The sequence below is a fragment of the Pezoporus flaviventris genome, unplaced genomic scaffold (assembly GCF_033815535.1).
Source record: "Pezoporus flaviventris isolate CSIRO_AGI_PZ_B2104156 unplaced genomic scaffold, CSIRO_AGI_Pfla_v1 ptg000501l, whole genome shotgun sequence".
NCBI classification, from domain to species: Eukaryota; Metazoa; Chordata; class Aves; order Psittaciformes; family Psittacidae; genus Pezoporus; species Pezoporus flaviventris.
The window spans coordinates 159,969-177,749 of NW_026893048.1; the positions used below are offsets into that span (position 1 = coordinate 159,969).

Consider the following 17,781-nt stretch of genomic DNA (forward strand, 5'->3'; position numbering starts at 1 on the left):
TTGCTAACTAATTGTTAGGTTAACAAGGCTGTCATATGAATATCATCTTTAATGTTCATGTCAATAGAGGCCAGGTTTTGAATCATCTCCACAAAAAACAATATCCTTCTCCAAAACATTTAGGCTGATCTAACAGCACCTGAAGCACAGACCCATGTCCAGCTCTTCCTGCCAAAAAGGTGCTTGCTATTTGAGGTATCAGAACCATTTATGCAGAAGACCCCCATCATGTATTTGACGTGGGAAGTTTGTGTCTACAGCCGGGGTGGCTGCATTTTATAGATCCCTTCTCTGCAAAGATTGAAACAGAATTCATATGATGATGCTCTCAGTAGAAAATGTATTTCCAAAACCTCAAGCCTGTTTCTTGTGTTGCTGGAATTCACCATGCTGCCTCCCCGGCATGTTAAACTGAGGTTTCTCTTGCCAACTCACTGAGCAGTTTCCTCCACACAGGACTATGGCAATCCAGTCCTCTATGAGTGAAGTAGCATCCAGTCTGGGTAAATGTTTGACCATTTCAGTTGTCTCTGCTTTGGAAGCTTTCTTAAACCCAAGAGGAAATAAGGACACCAGAATGGGTAATTCATCAGACAGTGATGAGCCCTACACATGACACTGCTCATTTAGACTCCTGTTTTCACAGAAGCTCAGACCAGATGATCTTTTGAGGCCCAGCCTGGGCTTTCTATGGCTCTATGATTCTATATGTATAGTCTAAGCCAAAATATCCAGCAAAATGGAAGAAAACAAGATATGGTGAAAGTTTTGAAGGAAGTTCTCTGATATCAAAGGTGCCAAGCCCTTTAGCATTTAAGGATACAGATTCTGGCTCCGTCATTGACTGCAGGTCGAAGCCACGTTGCCCCCACACCTATGACAGTTTATGCTTTCATACTGTTGTTTTTCTGAGCACATAAAAATTCTGTTCACCATCCATATACTTTCCCAATATAAGTTAATTCTCACTTACAACAGCTAAAGGAAAGATATTCTCCCCATCAGTGTGTTTTGGCTTTATTGAGACCCAGACAGCTCTCAGTTACCATCAATTCTTTGTTCGTTCATTTATGGAAGCTTCCTACAAACTTAAATCTTATATGAAATAGATATTTTGGTTTTTGTGGTGTGCTTGAGCATGAGCAGGGCATGGACATGGGATATGGGTGCTTATCTCCAAGTGGAATTCCATTTCTCTCACCATTTAGGTAAAAGGTTATGTCAGATGAATGTAAAACACCACTTAAAATGAATGGGAAGAGGTCCTGATGTGCCCAAAATGTCCCTAACACTGGGTGGTCTCAGCACAGTTCATCATCCTCCATTATGAATTATATTGTCTACAATTTTTTCCTTTAAATGAAATCTCCTGTGAAGCTGCAGCCTGGGGAGGGATTCCCTTTAACATTCAAAGGCGCATCTTGAGACCTTGATTCCCACCAGCTTCTTCTCTTTGAAAGGCACAAACAAAAGCAATGAATCTTTTGAAACCTTTTCTGTGACTCTTTTTTCAGCAAGCAAATATAAAAGTACACTTCCTCTTCCCTCCCACCCCAGCAGCTTTAATAAAGAGCTCACAGGTAAGAGGGAGGAATTTGATTGGAGCTGAGGGACAAGGTCAAGAATCTTGCAAGAAGAAGACATCTTTATCAGTGACAAAAGTTACAACTGTATCAAGGTGATTGGTGTTTCCTGTGAGGGAAAGAGGACTGGGATAATTGAGGGTAATTTCTTCCTACAGGCTGTTGACTATGATGACAAATGAAGTATGAGGTTTCTTCTCCTCTTGGTTTCCTTCCAAGGAAGGAAGATGTGATTTGAGGGATCTATATCTCATTTAAAAATGTAATTGAGTTTTGTGCAGGAAGTTTGGAAGAATCTACATCAAATCATTGGGATTATTGGGAAAAATCCCTTTGTTTTAGTGCCCCATAGGCTTTCTGACTTGAGATGAACTGTTCATGTCCTGGATGACAGAAGTCTTCTATGTTGCCAGCGGCTGAAAAACCTCCTCCCGCATTTCACCAGAGACCGCTTCACCTCCCTGTTCCTCAGGCTGTAGATGAAGGGGTTGAGCATGGGGATGAGCACAGCATAGAAGATGGAGGCCACCTTATCCAGACTCGTGTGGCTAGAAGGAGGTTGTAGGTACATGAAGAATCCTGTCCCAAAGTACATGGAAACAGCCATCAAATGGGAGGCACAGGTGTGGAAGGCTCTGGCCCTGCTCTGTGCTGAGCACATCCTCAGCACGGTGCGGATGATAGAGATGTAGGAGAGAAGAATGACCACATTTGCACACACTGCATTGACGGTGATGAAGGCAAAGATGACCATCTCACTGCTGTGCGTGTCGGAGCACACGAGCTTTAGCACAGGGAAAAGCTCACAGAAGAAGTGGTCGATGCGGTTGGGACTGCAGAAGGAACCTCCGAACACACACCATGTGCAGATGATGGCAGTGAGGAAGGCGAATAGGTAGGATGATGCTACCAGCTGCCAGCAGACACGGCTGGAGATGATGGTCACATAAAGCAGGGGCTGGCAGATAGCAAAATGCCGGTCGTAGGCCATCACGGCGAGGAGGTGACACTCAATAGTAGCAAAGAAGGCAAAGGTGAGGAGCTGCATCATGCAGCCGGTAAAAGAAATGGTTTTGTCCTCTGATAACAGGTCTGCCAGCATCCTGGGGCAGATGACTGTGGAACAGCAGATATCAGTGAAAGCAAAATGGGTGAGGAAGAAGTACATGGGGGTGTGGAGGCTGGAAAACACCCGAACCAAGATGATAATGCCAACGTTCCCCAAAATAGTGACAATGTAAATCAATAGAAACAAGACAAAAAGAGGGGTCTGCAGACGTGGGCTGTCTGTAATTCCCAACAGGATGAATTTAGTCTGCGTGTGATTTGCTCCCATGACCAGGTGTTACCTGCTGAGGGAAAAGGAAGAGAAACATCAAACTGATCAAAAATGGAGATTCAGATTTGGACCATGCTAACTCTAATCGGTGACCGTTTAAACTATTACATTTTAGTATATACTACTACATTTTTTCACCCCAATTTTATGTACTTCATGGTTTTAGGTTGAGATATTTCAAAAAGATCAAAGAGCATATTGAAGCAGCAAATACCATTTTTCAGATTTTTATGCTTGGACAATTAAAACTCTGGATTTATTCACAGATATCTGTTCTTTATATTTGGAAAAAATCAGATCTTCAATCACCTTAAGATTAGAGGCAATTTGTGTTAGAAGACACCTCAGAGGAACCTCATAGGAGTAAACGTAAACCTGAAGCAAGGAAAAGTCACATTCCCAGCGAAATCCCAGCTTACACATGAATGACCTCCAGACATTTTTCCCTCGGCTTTTAGTTATCATTCCATTCACCAGATCACATTTATCAGAATATTTGAGATCATTCACAACAGATAACATTCCCATGGATAAATACATAATTTATAAGTTTCTGAGCTCCAGCATGCTGAAACACCCTAAACCCATGGGCATTAAGTTGCTTGCTTTCAAAAGTACTTGATGTTAAAACAGGTTGATTCCAAAGGCTGATTTGTTAGTGATGACATACTGCTGACAATCTGAAATGCTGCATTTCTTTATAACAAAACAAGAATAAATCAGTTCATCTTGCTTTAGCTGCCTATGTAAAAGAAACACAACCTGCATAAGCCATTGCTCCCTCTTCTGATAAAGAAAACACACATTGGTAAGGCTACTTTCTGATATAGCTCCCAAAAAAAGGGATACGAGAACATGCAGAAGCAGTCCCACTGCTTCAGTGTAGGGGAGGCTCTGCTTTGTGCTGGTGTTACCTCCTGTGCCCTCCTTCTGCCACCGAGTGATGGGAGCCAAGGGTTTATCCCCAAAGCAGCAGAGAACATCGACGTGCCAGCATCAGCTCTGTTAAGCACCTGATGTGAAGAGAGGGGAGCTCCTGCCAGACTCCAAGAGCCCAGCTTGTGGTGCTGGGGCTGTAAATACAGTTGCCTGTGCTCTCCTGGGAGGAAGCCTCCAGGGCTGCTCATGATTTACCAGAGGAAAACAAAGAGAAGGAAAAGCAAAGGGTGTGAAATCACCTCTGAAAGGCATTGTGGTGCTTGGGAATCTGAAAGACGTGGTGTGGATGAGCCAAACCTGAGCATAGCTGCAGAGCAGCAGTGATGAGCTGCTCATAGGATGCTTCCTACATACTTGGGGACCATGCAAAAGGCTCTGGTCTGAACTTGCTGACACAATTGTGAAAAACTAGGGACTATGGTATTGTTTATTAAGATTTATGCTAAGCCTGATGTAAAGATTAGACAACAAAAGAAAAGATAACCGTGGTCGCTTGTGCAGATTAAACCAGACACCGCTTGCGCAAGTTTTGAGGAAACATCTGCAAGTTTTGAGGAAATATCTGCAAGATGTTCTAAAAAAAAAACTGGCAGACATATGGGTGGGGGCAACTATTGCTTTGCTTAAGTGCTTTACTTGCATAAGTTGACACCAAAATTATTTACAAACCGAGACGCTTACTAAGGGCTTTTGCAAAACAATTCTAAAAATTATTGCACAGCAAGTTGAAGACCATATATGGAAAAGGATATCTAAAGGTAACCGAGGAGGACTTCAAGCCTTCAGCCTCAAGCAACTGGGGCATGCGCAGAGTACTCCGTTGAAGATACGAATGCGGAACTGGAGGACTGATAAAAAGGGACTGTTAGAACTGTTCAGCACGGCAGTTGTCGGAGCGCAGACTCCCCTGTCGTCCAGCGCTGTCTTTGCTCATATTCTACTTGCTATAATTAATAAAATTCAATTGGATTATGATCCGTTGTGGTCCTAATTTATTACAATTTCTTGGTGCCGTGACTCGGATAAGGAACGGTGGGCTTTGGTCCTCCGGGGAGGCGCCCCGCGACATTTCGCGGCCCCGCGACCAACAGCTCACCCCAACCTTACCGACGAACCTAAATTCTAGAATAATGAGCAAAGGAGAAACCGGTAAAATCCCATAAAATTCTGTGCACAGGAGTCCGGACGAAGACGCAGGACGCGTAAGTATATTGCGAAATTTTTCGTGGGTTTGCCGTTCGGGCGGGATTGGGTTTCCTGGAATATAACAAATGAGAGGTTCGATATACTGAACCAAGCGAGTGTGGACCCTTAAGTACTGCGTTTTCCATCTCCCGCGAGGGACTGGGCCAGGAACAAGGGGAGTGACTGAGTGTGTGTTTGTGGATATTCCAGAAGATGGGGGCGAAGGGCAGCAAGCCTTCGGCTCCCATGGGAAGGGTACCTACTGTACCTAAGAATACCCCTCTGGCATATATCTTAGATAATTGGAGATATTTCCCTGGAACCCAAGGGAAAGATAAGCAGAAGATGATAGAATATTGTACTAAGATATGGGGAGGGAAGAAGATTTTTAAAAATGTCTTTTGGCCAGTCTATGGGTCAGAAGAAGATTGGGTAAGACAGCAATTAAACCTCTGGGTTAATAGTAAAAAAAAACCCTTAACCCGGAGGAGAGTCAATATGCAGAAGTCTGGCTGGAAAAACCAGGAACTAGACTTTATCCATTGAATGAACTGAAAACTAAATTAAAGAAAAAGGAAGGAAGAATTGGATGAAACCCTTCTGACCCCCCCTCCTTATATTCCTCCTCCTGCTCCCACAGCCCCTCCAGAGGCCCCCAGAGCATCCACTCCCCCACCAGAGTCGGAACAAGAGTCTCCCCCTCCTCCTAGACGCGTAACTAGAAGTCAAAAAGGGGCAGCTCAGATGTATCCTCTAAGGGAAATACCCATGGGGGGACCTCAACCTGTGATCGGATATATTTCTGTACCTTTAAATTCGGCTGACCTACGAGATTTTAAAAGAACCGAGATGGGAAACTTAATTGAGGACCCACTCGGAGTGGCAGAAAGATTAGATCAATTTTTGGGACCAAACCTTTATACTTGGGATGAGATGCAATCTATCCTTGGTCAATTATTTACTACTGAGGAAAGAGATATGATCAGACGAGCAGGAATGAGACTGTGGGATGCTCAACATGTCCAGGGACCCCAAGCAGATATTAAATGGCCACTCCAAAGACCTAATTGGGATAATCAAGATCCGGTACACAGAACTCATATGCAGGATCTGAGAACTATAGTAATTCAGGGAATTAGAGAAGCAGTACCCCGTGGCCAGAATATCAATAAAGCATTTAATGAAATGCAAAAGAAAGATGAAAGCCCTACTGAGTGGCTAGAACGATTGAGGAAAGCCCTTCAGCTGTACTCTGGGGTAAATCCAGACGACCCTTTAGGGCAAGCGCTCCTCAAAACTCAGTTTGTGGCAAAATCATGGGAAGATATCAGAAAGAAGATTGAAAAGTTAGAAGACTGGCAGAATAGAGGGCTGGATGAATTACTGAGAGAAGCTCAGAAAGTTTATGTAAGGCGGGAAGAAGAGAGCAGCAAGCGACAAGTAAAAATGATGGTAGCAGTGGTCAGAGAGGATCGCAAAGGGCGAACTGGTGAACACAGATCTGCTGGAACGAAACAAGGGAACGTAGTAGTAGAGAAGGAACAGAGATATTGTTTTTACTGTGGAAAGAAGGGACATATAAAGAAGAATTGCAGACAAAGGATCAGGGATGAGGAAATGTTGAAAACAGAATAGGGGAGTCAGGGGCTCTATATCTTAGGGGACCGGAGTCATCATGAGCCCTTGATAAAATTAAGAATAGGTCCCCATAAACAAGAGTTCACCTTTTTAGTAGACACTGGGGCTGAAAAATCAACTATTAAGCAAATACCTGAGGGATGTAAAGTTTCCCCTGAAAAAGTACAAGTAATTGGGGCAAAAGGAGAACCCTTTAAAGTAAGCAAAATCAAAAATGTAGTATTCGAAACTGAAAATAAATTTGGAATAGGTGAACTCTTGCTCGTCCCTGAAGCAGAATTTAATCTGTTAGGACGAGATTTAATTGTTGAATTGCAATTAGAAATTAAAGTAAAAAATAATGAACTAACAGTGTCTACTTATCCTTTGACCGTGGATGATCAAAAACAAATTAACCCCGATGTCTGGTACTCTCCGGATACAATAAGTAGACTGGAAATCCCACCAATTAAGATCCAGATTTCCGAACCCCACATACCTGTGAGGGTGAAACAATATCCCATCTCCCTAGAAGGACGGAGAGGATTAAAACCAGAAATCGATCGATTGTTGGCAAAAGGAGTCTTAGAGCCTTGTATGTCACCCTTTAATACTCCCATTCTGCCTGTAAAGAAACCAAATGGGAAGTATCGGCTCGTACATGATTTAAGAGAAATAAACAAAAGAACTATTACCCGGTTCCCTGTAGTAGCAAACCCATACACATTGTTAAGTAAACTAGGACCCCATAATTCCTGGTATAGTGTAATTGATTTAAAGGATGCTTTTTGGGCCTGTCCACTGGCAGAGGAATGTCGTGATTATTTTGCTTTTGAATGGGAGGACATAGAGACAGGCCGTAGACAACAATTGAGATGGACCGTGCTTCCCCAAGGGTTTACGGAGTCCCCTAATTTGTTTGGACAAGCCCTGGAAGAGCTCTTAAAGGAATACCAGGTCCAAACGGGAAATGTGTTGTTACAATATGTAGATGATCTACTCATAGCAGGGAATAAGGAGGATGTAAGAAAAGAAAGCATTCGACTCCTAAACTTTCTTGCACAAAAAGGACTACAGGTATCACAGGAAAAGTTACAATTTGTGGAGGAAAAGGTGAAGTATTTGGGACATTATTTGTTTAATGGCAAGAAGATATTGGATCCAGAACGCATTAAAGGAATTCTGGAATTACCTATGCCTGTCACTAAGAGGCAAATTAGGCAGGCATTAGGGCTATTTGGGTATTGTAGGCAGTGGATAGAGAACTACAGCTTTAAAGTTAAATTCTTATATGAACAACTGTCTAAAGACAAACTACCCAAATGGACCCCACAAGATCAAGAGCAGTTTGCCAATCTCAAAAGGGAACTAAGCCAAGCACTGGTTTTAAGCTTACCAGATTTAAAGCGGCCATTCCATTTATTTGTTAACATACATGAAGGTACGGCATTCGGAGTATTAACTCAGGAATGGGCCGGACAAAAGAAACCGGTGGCATATCTATCAAAGCTGTTGGATCCTGTGAGCAGGGGTTGGCCGAGTTGTTTACAAATCATTGTGGCTGCTGCCTTAGTACTTGAGGAAACGAATCGCATTACCTTTAATGGAGAAGTAGTTTTATATGCACCTCATAACATCAGGGGAGTGTTACAACAAAAAGCAGAAAAATGGCTTACAGATAGTTGATTATTAAAGTATGAGGGAATACTTGTAGAATCCCCTAAATTATCTTTAAAAACTATTGGGGCAGTTAACCCCGCTGAATTTTTGTACCCAGGAGAAGGTAATGAACTATTGCACAATTGCTTTCAAACAATTGAACAGCAGACACGTATTAGACCAGACTTAGAGGAAGAAGAACTACGATGTGGAGAGATACTATTTATAGACGGGTCATCACGAATCGTGGAAGAAACAGCTGTCCGGACTGCTGAGCGCGGATGGACTCATGCCAGTCGCATTAAAGGCCCAGTGACGAAACCCCACTGGAAAGTAATCAGTGCACCAGGTGATACCAAGATAATATTAAGAAGATAAAGTTATGATAGAGACTTGGTTTGATTATTTTAAAGCTTTACCCTTTGGAGTTAAGTGTGTGATTTGTTTTGCAATTGCTGTTATAATGTCTTTAATAGTGTATTACCTGTGGAAACATACCAAGTGCGGTCGTAAGAATTGTTAAATACCCATGCAACCTGATATAGACTATAGAGACCCCACGGGAATAAGGAACAATTATATACAAAACCTACGATTAAGGTGTAGCAACCCACAGTGTGATTGTTATCCATTTGTATGTTTTAAATGCAAGGTATGCCAGGACAAATGGTGGGTGCACTGTTATGAGGGGTACCCTCCGAACGGAGTCTGTGAACAATGCTATAAATTTGAAAGATGGTTAACCGATTGGAAATTAAAACAATTTGAACAAAGACGAGAAATTGTAAAAGGATTCCCCCAATGGTGGGATATTTTTGCTAAGGGAATACACCCCCAATATTATTGTTACCACTCAAATCAACCAGTCCCTTTTGTGACTGAAATCGTGGCTGTCCAGTGCCGGAGGGAAGTACTAACCATGTCTTGCTTGGCCCCATTAATTAAGGCTGTAAAGTGGGAAGCCTATGTAAGCAGGCAAAAAGCCCGAAACAGCTATTCTCCTGAAGAATTCCCTTGCTGCCGAGAAGATGGTACACCCCGTGGCTCGAAGCAACCGAGTCGACGGGCGAGGCAGAAGAGAAACAAACCGTGGAGAAAAGAGCCAGAAAAATGGGATGCAGAAGCAGCCATGGCCGAACTTCCCCAGGACTGGTAAGAATATATTTAAATTGGCAAAATTGACAAACACCCTTTTTCCTGGTATACCATTAGTCTTGATATTGATAATAACCCAGGCAAAAGGGGAAAACCCACATGAACCATTTAAGTGGGAACTAGTATCTTGGGAAGGAACGAGAACAATAGCCACTTTTAGCGACCCAGGGCCACCTGAATTCATAGTGGAACTTTATGTGAGACAATAGCCTCAGGCTGGTCAGTAAATGCGTACAGGTGATTATTGTTCCTCGTCTGATCTATCACACCTCTGAGGAGGTGTTACACCATTTTGAAGGAGACCTGAATAGACAAAAACGAGAGCCAATTACAGTGGTAACCTTAGCTACACTGCTGATAGCGGGCGGAGTTGGAGCAGGCACAGGCATAGCCTCCCTAGTAAAAGGTCAGGAATTACAAAGTTTGCAGATGGCTGTAGATGAGGATTTAGCAAAAATAGAACAATCGTGAGGCGGGCAGGTCATGGTATGAGAACTGGTTTAATGTTTCACCCTGGCTAACCACTTTGTTATCTACTTTAGCAGGACCGCTTATTATGCTAATCTTAGGACTTGTATTTGGACCTTGTATACTGCGTTATATTTTACATTTTATTAAGGAAAGGCTTGACATAGCCAAATTGCTTATTCTAACTACAAAATTCGAAACAAAGTATAAGAAGGTATCTATCAATGAAGAGGAAGAATACTGTGAATGTACTATACCACGAAAATGCTATGAATGTAACTGCGAGGTATTACCTTGTGAATGTTATGATAAGTGTTGGGAGTGTGGGAACAAATTAGCTTACAGTACTGAGAATGAAAATGAAAGTAACATCTAATAAACAATAATAGGATAAAAAGAAAAAGGGGGGATTGTGAAAAACTAGGGACTATGGTATTGTTTATTAAGATTTATGCTAAGCCTGATGTAAAGATTAGACAACAAAAGAAAAGATAACCGTGGTCGCTTGTGCAGATTAAACCAGACACCGCTTGCGCAAGTTTTGAGGAAACATCTGCAAGTTTTGAGGAAATATCTGCAAGATGTTCTAAAAAAAAAACTGGCAGACATATGGGTGGGGGCAACTATTGCTTTGCTTAAGTGCTTTACTTGCATAAGTTGACACCAAAATTATTTACAAACCGAGACGCTTACTAAGGGCTTTTGCAAAACAATTCTAAAAATTATTGCACAGCAAGTTGAAGACCATATATGGAAAAGGATATCTAAAGGTAACCGAGGAGGACTTCAAGCCTTCAGCCTCAAGCAACTGGGGCATGCGCAGAGTACTCCGTTGAAGATACGAATGCGGAACTGGAGGACTGATAAAAAGGGACTGTTAGAACTGTTCAGCACGGCAGTTGTCGGAGCGCAGACTCCCCTGTCGTCCAGCGCTGTCTTTGCTCATATTCTACTTGCTATAATTAATAAAATTCAATTGGATTATGATCCGTTGTGGTCCTAATTTATAACACAATGAATATGGGTTTAGAGACATTCTAGATCTTGCAGAAGATTCCCAAATGGGACATGACGCACAAGTGACTCCATCTCTGGAACTGCTGCTGTCCCTTTGTGGACACTTGAGAGCCCAGTTTTCCAGCTCCAGTGAGGTTATCCGCATGTAGTACCGGGATGTCCAACAGCTGAGCTGGTGCCTCTGGACTTCCACTGTATTCAAGGGTGAAAAACAGGCATTTTGAGGCAGGGAGGAATTGTCCCATTGTGACCTAACAGGCCTGTATTCCCCTGAGCAGCCTCAGCTGGGGTTCCATCCCCACTCTTTTGCCCCCCAGTCTCTATTTGAGCTCATTCCCTGGAGGCTGAGCTTTTTTAGAGGAGTTGTGGTTTTGATTTTTGTGGATGGTGTATACACGTATGGAATCCTTTGATGGTGACCTAGGCTTGTTTATGGACTTGCATAGCAATTGCTGGAGTTGATTCTGACCAGGGGAATTGATGTGGCCTGAGGTGTCTTGTCTTATCTTGCCGTGGTTTAAACCCAGTCAGGCAACTTGTTCACTCACTCCCAGTGAGTGGTGCCGAGCTGACAACAATCGAGGCCCCCCCCTTCCCCCCCCCCCCACCAGGGCTCTCCCCTTCCCTGCTCCCAAAGGAACAGGGAGGAGGATCGAAAGAGTGCAACTCCTACGGGTTGAGACAAGAACAGTCCAGCAACCAATGTACAACACAAATCACCACCGCTACTATCAACTACAACAATGATAAGGGAAAATAACAAGGGAAGAGAATACGATACCACCGGCCAAGAAACGAGTCCCACCTGGAAGCCCGTGTCCTTCCGGGTAACTCCCAGTTACCCCCCACCCCGGGCATGATGTGCTGTGGTATGGAATACCTCCCTGGCTAGCCCGGGTCAGGCGCCCCATCTCTGCTTCCTCCTGGCTTCCCCTCCTCCCTGGCAGAGCATGAGCCTCACAAAGTCCTTGGTCAGGGTAAACATCACTTAGCAACAACTGAAAACATCGGTTTCACCAACACTGTTCCCAGGCTGGAAGTCAAAACACAGCACTGCATCAGCTACCACAAAGGAAAAAACATGACTGCTACTGCTGAACCCAGGACATATCTCCATCTTGGGCTTCCCTCCTTATATTCAAGTATTATTCTCTGGTCCTTACTGCGTTCTCCTTTAACATAGGTAATATTTGACTTATGCTCTTCAGTAGTTTGATAACACTTTGCTTTGGAAGTAGCTTTGTCGAAATCTGCTGGGTTTGTGACAGGACATCAGAGCTTCACTTGATGCCAAGGTGTATTATTTCCCTACGGTATTCCTTAGGCCTCCAGACTTTGTTTTGAACCACTTCTAAGTCTTGCTTTGTTTCTACAGCTGACTTGTGCCAGAAGACCACAGACAGTCTGATTTATCTTATTGTCTGTAGAGTTTTTTCCCTGCCTCTTGGTCTCTTTAGAATTACACTGGACATTCAGCTTTGAGCTTCTTACTAGCTGTGTCAAAATGCTCTTCCACAGCTAAAGATCATGAAAGAGACTGTTCATCACCCACATACCTCCTAAACATAGGTTAATGTGCAGTCACAACCAGTAAAGATACATTCTCCGACATCAGTGCGTTTTGGCTTCTTTCAGACCCAGACAGCTCTAAGTTACCATCGATTCTGTGTTCAGGATTGCCTTTCCTCTATGGAAATGTGCCACAGGCTTCATTGGTAAGTGAAATACACCATTTGATTTTCCTGGTATGCATTAGAACAAACTGAGCATAGACATGGGATGTGGGTGCAGATCTCTACCTGGAATTCCATTTATCTCACCATTTAAGTAAAGAGCACTGCAAATGAATGTAAAACTCCACTTAAATTGAATGGGAGGATCCATTGATTTGAATTATATTGTCTAAAATTTCTTCTTTGAAGTGAAATTTATTGTGAAGCTGCAGCCTGGGGAGGAATTCATATTCAAAGGCGCATCTTGAGACCTGGACTCCCACCAGCTTCTTCTCTTTGAAAGGCACAAACAAATGCAATGAATCTTTTGGAACCTTTTCTCTGACTCTTTTTCAGCAAGCAAATGTAAAACTACACTGCCTCTTCCCTCCCACCCCAGCAGCAGGTAAAGAACTCGCAGGTAAGAGGGAGGAATTTTATTGGAGCTGAAGGACAAGGTCAAGAATCATGCAAGAAAAAGACATCTTTTTCAGTGACAAAAGTTGTAACTCAGTAAAGCTGATTGGTGTTTCCTGTGAGGGAAAGAGGCCTGGGATAATTGAAGGTAATTTCTACCTCCAGGATGGTGCCTGCAAAGTGAATTGAAGTTTGAGGTTCCCCTCCTAATGATTTCCTTCCAAGGAAGATGTGATGGCTGGGTCTCTTTCTCATTCAATACTGTCACTGGCTTCTGAGCAGGAATTGTGGAAGAACGTAAATAAAGTCATGAGGGTTAGTGGAAAATATCATTGTTTTAGTGCATCGCAGTCTTCTTCAGTTAGGATGAGCTGTTCATGTCCTAGATGACAGAACTCTTCTATGTTGCCAGCCATTTAAGAACCTTCTCCTGCACCTCACCAGAGCCAGCTTCACCTCCTTGTTCCTCAGGCTGTAGATGAATGGGTTGAGCATGGGGGTGACTACGGCGTAGAAGATGGAGGCCACCTTATCCAGGCTTCTGTGGCTAGAAGAAGGTTGTAGGTACATGAAGAATGCTGACCCAAAGTATATGGAAACAGCCGTCAAATGGGAGGCACAGGTGTGGAAGACTCTGACCCTGCTCTGTGCTGAGCACATCCTCAGCACGGTGTGGATGATAGAGATGTAGGAGAGCAAAATGACCACACTTGTGCCCACCACATTGATGGTGACGAAGGCAAAGATGACCCTCTCACTGTTGTGCATGTCGGAGCACACGAGCTTTAGCACAGGGACGACGTCGCAGAAGAAGTGGTCAATGCGGTTGGGACCACAGAGGGAACCTCCAAACACGCACCATGTGAAGATGATGGCACTGGGGAAGGCAAATAGGTAGGATGATGCTACCAGCTGCCAGCAGACACATCTGGAGATGATGGTCACATAAAGCAGGGGCTGGCAGATAGCAACGTGACGGTCGTAGGCCATCATGGCCAGGAGGTGGCACTCACTAATAGCAAAGAAAGAGAACATGAAGAACTGCATCATGCAGCCAAGAAAAGAAATGGTTTTGTCCTCTGATAACAGGTCTGCCAGCATCCTGGGGGAGATGACTGTGGAATAGCAGATGTCAATGAAGGCAAAATGGGTGAGGAAGAAGTACATGGGGGTGTGGAGGCTGGGAGACACCCGAACCAAGATGATAATGCCAAAGTTCCCCACCAAAGTGACAATGTAAATCAACAGAAACAACACGAACAGAGGGGTCTGTGCATATGGGCTGTCTGTAATTCCCAACAGGATGAATTCAGTCTGGGTCTGATTTCCTTCCATGACCTGGTGCTACCTGCTGAGGCAAAAGGAAGAGAAACATAAGAGTTTTTAGAAGTGGAGATTCATTTTTGGACCATATTTGACTCCAATCAATCACGTTTTTAAGTGCCACATTTTGTTTGAATTCATATATTATTCTGTCTTTTTAACCAAAATCATATGGTTTTCTGGTCTTCACTTAGTGTATTTATAAAGGAACAGGAAGCACACTGAAGCAACAAATGACATTTTTGGTTTTCTATACTGGAACACTTAAAACAATGGATTTATTTAGGCACTTTTGGACCATATTGTAATTGAAACAATGACCAGTTTAACTGCTACATTACTATATATTCCACTATATTTTCTAACCCAAATTATATATATTTTATGTTATACAGTTGAGGTATCTTGAACTGGGACCGCATTCTAGGAACAAATAGTATTTTCAATGCTAGGACTCTTAAAACTATGGATTTATTCAAGCGCGTGTGTTTTCAGATTAAAGAAAAGAATCAGATCTTTCTTCACTTTCACTTTTCAGTTTTCAGAGTTAATTTGGTCAGAAGACACCTGAAAACCTCATAGTAGCGCATGTAAACCAGGGGGATAGAAAGTCCCAGTCCCAGTGAAATCCAGTTTACACGTGAATTAACTGCACGCATTTTCCCTTGCCTTTTAGTTATCATTCTAGTCACCAAATCACATTTATCAAACTATTTGACTTTATTCATAACAGATAAAATTCACATGATTTATACCTCTCTGAGCTTCAGCACAATGAAGCATCCTAAACCTATGAGCATTAAGTTGCTTGCATTAAAAAGGAGTGGATGTTACAATGTGCTGATTTGTTACTGACTATATTAGTCAGTGACTATATTCTGCTGACAATCTGCAGTGTTGCATTTCTTTATAACAAAATAAGATTCATCTTCATTTAACTCTTGAATAAATCAGTGCTTCTTGCTTTAGCAGCCTCTGTAAAAGAAACACAACCTGCATCAGACATTGCTCCCTCTTATTATAAAAAGAACTCACATTGATAAGGCTGTTTTCTGACACAGCTTTCCCAAAGAGGACCTGAGGACATGAAGAAGAAATACCACTGCTTCAATGAAGGTGAGGCTCTGCTTTGTGTTGATGTTACCTCCTGTGACTTCCGTCTGCCACCGAGTGATGGGAGCCATGGGTTAATCCCCAAAGCAGCAGAGAACATCTACGTGCCAGCATCAGCTCTGTTAAGCACCCGATGTGAAGAGAGGTGAACTCCTTCAGACTCCAAGAGCCCAGCTTGTGGTTCTGGGCTGTAAATACAGTTGCCTGTGCTCTCCTGGGAGGAAGCCTCCAGGGCTGCTCATGACTTACCTGAGGAAAACGAAGAGAAGAAAAAAGCAAAGGGTGTGAAATCACCTCTGAAAGGCATTGTGGTACTTGGGCATCTGAGAGACATGGAGTGGATGAGCCAAGCCAGAGCACAGCTACACAGCAGCAGTGCTGAGCAGCTCATAGGATGCTTCTGGCATACTTGTGGACTATGCAATGGTTTTGGTCTCACCTTGGCAACAGAATGAGGAGGGATTTAGAGACATTCCTGATCTTGCAGAGGGTCCCTAAATACAACACGAAGAACAAGTGACTCCTTCTCTGGAGCTGCTGCTGTCCCTCTGTGCACACTTGCGCCCCCAGTTTTCCAGCCCCAATAGGATTATCCACATGTAGTGCCTGAATGTCCAACACCTGAGCTGGTGCTTTAGGGCTTCCACTGTATTGAAGGGTGAGAAATGGGCATTTGAAGCAGTGATGAATTGTCCCAGGGTGAGCTAATAGGCCTTTATCCACCTGAGCAGCCTCAGCTGGCGCTTCATCCCTACCCTCCACCCATTTACCCCTCATCTCTATTTAAGCTCAGCCCAAGGTGGTTGCACTATGCTTGAGAAATTCTGGTTTCCAGTTTAGCATTAGTTGTGCACATCTATGGAATCTGTTGATGGTGATCTGAGGTTGCTTGTGGACTTCCCTCGCAATTGCTGGACCTAAACCTGACCAGGGGATTGACTTGACCTGTGTTGGCTTGGTTTTGGATGTGCTTCATAGTCTCCAACTCGCTTGATGCTCTGGAATCTTGGCTGAACTTGGCCTAGGTCTCTGTTCCTGCTCTGCTTTTCCTGCTCAGGTACCATGGGATGGTCCCTGCACACAGTGGTGTTCTCCTTCGGTTCAATTTAGATAGATTAAGGAGACAAACCCCTGTGGCACTCCCCATGTTCCTGCAGAGTAGAACCCATTACCCTCTGCACCCAACAGCCCAGACACTGTTCACTGCTCTGGCAGTCCCTCTCCATCCAGACCATATTCCTGCATGGGCACAATAGGAGATAGTCTATTCAGTGAGGGAATTAGAGTGATCAATTGAACTTTATACTGGAGTGTTACTCTCTAGTCATTAGTATCACCTCCATTTTCCAAATACAATTGTAGAATAATGTTTTTGAGTATGTGGGTAGCACTGTGGTGTGGTAATGGGTTTCCAGTCTTAGTAAAAGCCCTTTGCAAACATCTCCTTGCTTAGTGGTAATGGTTATACGGGACAAATATAAACATGTACAGAAGAAATGTCTAATATCTTATGTATTTACCCCCTCTCCTGACACAATCCTTTTTGGGGATGTATTTTATCCTATTTAAGAGATCAGCATAGACAATTTCAATAGGATATGCTCTATTTGTCTGTATTGTTGCCTTTCTAGTTCCCCTCAGCAATGACAAGGTGCAGGTTCTGTCTTTGAATGATTTCCTTGCAGAAAGGAACAAGAGGTAGGCACAATAATAGCTCAGCCTGAAACAGGCTGGGTCTTCAACAGGAAACCAGAAGTGGCATCTCAGGTACTGTTTTGGGGGATGGTGGTGGAACTAGTTTTAAACTCCTCTCAAATGTCTGTGTTTGAGACACATGGTTATGTTATAAATCCTTTCTAAAAGGAAGTTTTACTTCCTGACCTTAATCTGACATGAAATCAGTTGCTTGGAAGTATTTGCTGTTTGCTTAAAATGTAATTTGAATGATAGAAATTAAAGGGAAAAGCACATTTTTAACAAGTCACTAGTGAAGCTGGAAGAGAAGGAAAGATAAATTCATATGCCCGTCTGTCTCTTCTATGTATTTATTCTTATGAGATGAGAGCAGTTATTGAGATGCAGTTTAGCCCCCAAAGTAGCCACTAACCTTGTTATTAATCAGTTGTTTTTAATGAAAACCAACATATTGCTTTTATTTCTGAGCACTTAGACTAAGGAGCAACAATGCAGATGCTGAGCTACCTGGGGTAATGAAAAGAGTCTCTGGGACCTCTTCAACCTGAAAAGCAGCATG

At 43.1% G+C, this 17,781-nt stretch overlaps 1 protein-coding gene across 1 annotated transcript; it reads right to left on the reverse strand.

Moving 5' to 3' along the window:
• Positions 1–1,959: 1,959 nt before the first annotated feature.
• On the reverse strand, positions 1,960–14,426 carry LOC133263854 (olfactory receptor 5G25-like). The gene is made up of 3 exons (XM_061443711.1): positions 13,533–14,426; positions 2,243–2,496; positions 1,960–2,131 (listed from the first exon to the last, which is right to left on the reverse strand). The coding sequence occupies exons 1-3, from the start codon at positions 14,424–14,426 to the stop codon at positions 1,960–1,962; spliced, it is 1,320 nt and encodes a 439-aa protein (XP_061299695.1).
• Between the last annotated feature and the right edge of the window lie 3,355 nt (positions 14,427–17,781).